Raw genomic sequence first — 4,542 nt, forward strand, 5'->3', positions numbered from 1 at the left:
TTAACAATTTTGTTTGATGTGATCAGCTTGCAGTATACTTAAAGTACCTTCGTCCAATTTCTCTTGCAAATAATCCTTACAATCGATACCAATATTTATTTTTTCTATTTCCATAATATTTTGTTCACGCGAAAAAGTTATTGTACGGAAATTGTCTTCATCAATGAGACATTTTAATAATGCAGGTTTCAAGAATTGGCTTAATATGAAAATTAGAAGTTCTACCGATTTCGGCTGTAATAAATGGATTTTTGAATCGCGAGATTGAAACTCTGCATTAAAAGCATTGAATTTATTTAAAACGAAACGCAGAAAATATAAATACGCTTTAGTCTCCGCGTTTTGCATACATTTGTGCAATTCGGTAGCTTGTCTATTGTTTTCAGACGACAGTTCCAACAGAAAATTATTTAACACGTCCCAATTTTCTATTACGCGATCAATACACTTGTGGCGAGTGAGCCACCGAGTTTCGGCGTGTTTCAAAAGATTGATTGTCTTATCCGTGAAACATCTTTGAAATTCCCGGAAAATTGCCGTTCTTTTAGGGCTACCGTTTATAAAATTTACTATATTTTTCACGAAATCCTCGGGAAACGAAGGAAGCGTTTTACATGCTGCAGATGCAGCAAGTGCTGATACGTGGCATATACACGGAATTGTTATTATTCTCGGATTTTTTTCTAACATTTTTGTACGAAACGATGTATTTTTTCCGATCATAACCGATGCATTGTCGCAGCTCATCGCTATTACTTGAACTAAAGGAATTTGTTTCTTAATCAATTCGTTATTAAATGCGGTAAATAATTTTTCCGCTGAACAATCTCTTGCATCAAGATTAATTAGTTGCAAGAGGCGCGCTTGTATCTGTAATGTTATTGGTTCTACGTACCGTACCATTATGGAGAACCATTTTTCATTCGTTATATCCGATGTCTCATCAACGAATACAGAAAACTTTGTATTTTGTAGCGTTTCTGTGAGACTCTTCGTTTCTTCGCGACAAACGACGTTATTCACAATTTTCGATAATTTGTGACGTCCTAATTTTATGGCTTGAAGGACGTGCGGATCCTTGCCTATAGTTTTAAAAATATCTATCATCGCGGAACTCGATACATACGGAATATTATGTTCTACGAAAAAAGTAGCTAATCTAATTTCAGCCGCCTTTACGCGATCATTAAAATCAATATTTACTTCCTTTTCAACGTCTGAAAAGGTAGTAGAGGTGCCCGGGAGGTTGCGGCATTCAAAATTTTCTGCGTTTCTTTTATGAATACTGGAGTTTTCGTGTTTCCCGATTTCCGAATGACCGCAATCTAAGGATTTTTTGCAAATTAAACAATGAAACTTACTTTCATTTTCAGGGACCGGTTGTACCCATTTGCTCCAAGACGGATTACTGTCATACCACTGATATTGGAACTTCTTTTTACATCTTCTCTTCTTGTTTTCCGGACTAGAAGACATTTTCATCCTTTTCGACACCGGACTTGATGACATTTTTCACAGATGCAAAACAGAACTTTTCACTTCTCAACACAAACTTTCAAAATTGATAAGATATATGCTACCAATTTAAAACGTTTAAGGCAACTGCCCAAGAGACAGCGGCTGTATGTTCCTTTATACATTTATTATTGTTTACAAATAAAGGCAGCGATACGACTTTTACGGAAAGTAGTTAATTTCAAGACTGTTACATTATAAGCAAGTAATTATTTAAAAAAAATTATTCATTTTTCCGCAAGGATTCGAACCTGCGACCACAGGTTTAACAGTCCCGCGCCCTAGGTACTCGACCGTTCGCCTTTTTACAGGAATTAAATATATTACGCACACTTTTGAGGATTGAGTGTACTTAGAAATAATGAAGAAACCTTTTTCAAATCTTATAGAATTTTTGGATGCTTCAAATTTGCTCTGAATTAAGAATGTCATTATTCATTATTTCATTATCCACGCTTATCTACAAATCTTCAATCGATAGACTGATTCTGAGTGGACATCCGCTATTATATTTTCTGATTTTGCGTACATATTTTAAAATATTATACTTTTTCATGTTTACTAGTAATCAACATTATTTTAGGTAACAAAATTACGTGGGGTGCTGAATTATCTACACCAGTAATTTTATTAAATGCTGGCCTGCTGTATTCCTATATTTTGAAGTAATACTGTTTACACTTTATATACACGGTAGACAGCTAATTACTCACAACAAAAATAAACAGGAGAAAAGCTGATTTCTTAAGAAATCATATACTCCAAACATGTATGATTTCTTAACTCTAAAGTCAGAGAAACAATAGGACACCCTGTATATTTATTTGTAGAAGATACGAAGAGACAATATAATCGTTGCTCACTCGTATTATAACTTGTGACAGTGACAGGTGTCAAAACAGAGGATAATAAAATCATGTAAGTACATTTAAAATTGATATCATATCACTGTAAAATATTAGAATTTATCCCCTTTGTGTTTATTGCATGTAATATTAAATTAGCATAAATTTTGATTTTTTAAAGATTTCTTTTATGAAATTAAATCCAGTAACTTCTACAAAACCAATCTTTTGACCTTCAATCACTTTTAAAATAAATTCATATTAGTACGGTTGACAAAACATAGAACTTTTCAAAATTAACGGAAAAAATATAATTAGCTTTTATATTAATGATTACAATTATTAACAATTAATCTCAGAACCCTTTAAACAAATTATTATTACTATTTATTAATTACTTTTTTGATTTTTCGCAGGGCCATATCGGAAGAAGACTCCATTCTTTGTAAGTAAAAACGCACATTTTACACTAAAGATATTTTAAAATATAATTTTTAAATAATATATAATTATTTTGCAGATACGGAGAGGGAATTAATTCTGCAGCTGTTGGAGCAGAGGGCAGAGGATAGGCGGATCCAGCAGCAGCACCATAAAGATATGGAGAACCAGCAGAAGCTGCTGCTGGACCGCCTAGGCGAACTGCAAGAGCAGTTGCGGCAGCAGCACCGCCAGCAGGAGCAGCAGCAGCAAAAGCTGCAAACCTATCAGCTGGAGCTGCAACAGCTAAGGGCGAAGATGGAGCAGTTGCAGCTCCAGCAGCAACAGCAGCAACAACAGCAACAATCACCTCCGCCGCCTCCTCCGCCGCCGCAGCAGCACCAGCAGCAACAACAATCACCTCCGCCGCCTCCGCCTCCGCCGCCGCCGCCGCAGCAGCAGCAGCAGCATCCGCAACAGCAACAACAACCACCTCCGCCGCCGCAGCGACAACCCCCGCGGCAGAGGGTGACCCGGCCAGCCCGGGCTGAAAGACCCAGCTATGTTGGTAAGATATGAAGATATTAATTATTAAAAAATGTCAACTTATAAGTCTCAACGAAGAGCAATTTTGGAGGCCGGAATCAATTGTAGTGAAACATTTTTAATTACAGCGATTTGTAATAGTTGTAATATTCAAGACCATGACTAAACGATTTTAATTTTCATTAGCGGACAGAGCCATAAATTTTAATGTTACGATCGACACGTGTTACAATTGATTTCGATCTCCTTACTTTTCATTTAAATAGTTTATTATTTTTACTAAGTAAAGGTTTTTTTTTCTTTTTCAGTTCGCCCATACTCTGCCGGACAATCCCGGAGGCAGTTTTTAAGCCGGGTCCGGGAAGTGAGGGAGGAAGAGCCCCGGGAACTCGCTCGGCCATATGCCGAGCGAGTATTTTATTATTATTAATATTTCTTTTTAAATAAATATAATTAAGTTGAATTAATGATGTTTCTTATTTATATTACCCCTATAACGTTTCCACATATTATCCTATATTCATAAATAATTTTGACGTACAGATTAGGTTATAATACATATTTATTTCGAGAAAGTAAACAAGAAATAAATGCATGAAATCTATTACAGAATCATCACAATGGAACGGAGAAATTACATGGAAGAGTTACATGTTTCAACGCTACATATGTACATTCGTTAGCCAAATACAATAAGTCTTAGATCATATGTTTGTATTGAATCGTCGAAGAGGTAATTACATAATATAAAATTATTCTAGTCAGCGAAATACATATTTAGGTAAGAAAAGTCTGATAGTAATTACATTTATATATCCGGCTGAAAATATATTGTTACGTTTCCCGTAACCCGCGCGCGAAATAAACAACACTTATTAATACTTTGAACTCAAAAACGTTTAATAGGACCAAACACAAACTACTATTCTTTATTATATTTGCTATTTGTCGGTTTTTAGAGATTCTTAGAAACACGTCTACTCGGTAAGACTGTAATTGCTGCTCTGCCTTAGTTCATATTCATACCGATGTTCTTTTCTCACCCCAAACATCCCTTGACAACACCTACTATATGTCTCATTCCTTTACATTCCTTTATCCCCCACACTCATTCAACTTATCACTACTTTCACACTCATTCATCCATACCCGCGATTTCTACCCTATCTTCCGAAGCTGCTCCGCTACATTACTCCCCTACTAAAAAAAAATTGTT

The 4,542-nt window shown here is 35.6% G+C and overlaps 2 protein-coding genes across 2 annotated transcripts; one reads left to right on the plus strand and one right to left on the minus strand.

The window, feature by feature from the left end:
• On the minus strand, positions 1–1,509 carry LOC136784113 (protein FAM200C-like). Its single transcript, XM_066744632.1, has one exon. It carries the CDS (start codon positions 1,507–1,509, stop codon positions 1–3), a length of 1,509 nt encoding a protein of 502 aa, XP_066600729.1.
• A 773-nt stretch (positions 1,510–2,282) lies between these two features.
• LOC136784115 (mediator of RNA polymerase II transcription subunit 15-like) lies at positions 2,283–3,676 on the plus strand. The gene is made up of 4 exons (XM_066744633.1): positions 2,283–2,305; positions 2,777–2,805; positions 2,881–3,308; positions 3,635–3,676. Exons 1-4 carry the CDS (start codon positions 2,283–2,285, stop codon positions 3,674–3,676), a joined length of 522 nt encoding a protein of 173 aa, XP_066600730.1.
• Positions 3,677–4,542: the final 866 nt, after the last annotated feature.

This window comes from Prorops nasuta, unplaced genomic scaffold, assembly GCF_024137725.1.
Source record: "Prorops nasuta isolate Cenicafe-Biocafe unplaced genomic scaffold, Cenicafe_Pnas_1.2 PNAS00048, whole genome shotgun sequence".
In the NCBI taxonomy this organism is placed as follows: Eukaryota; Metazoa; Arthropoda; class Insecta; order Hymenoptera; family Bethylidae; genus Prorops; species Prorops nasuta.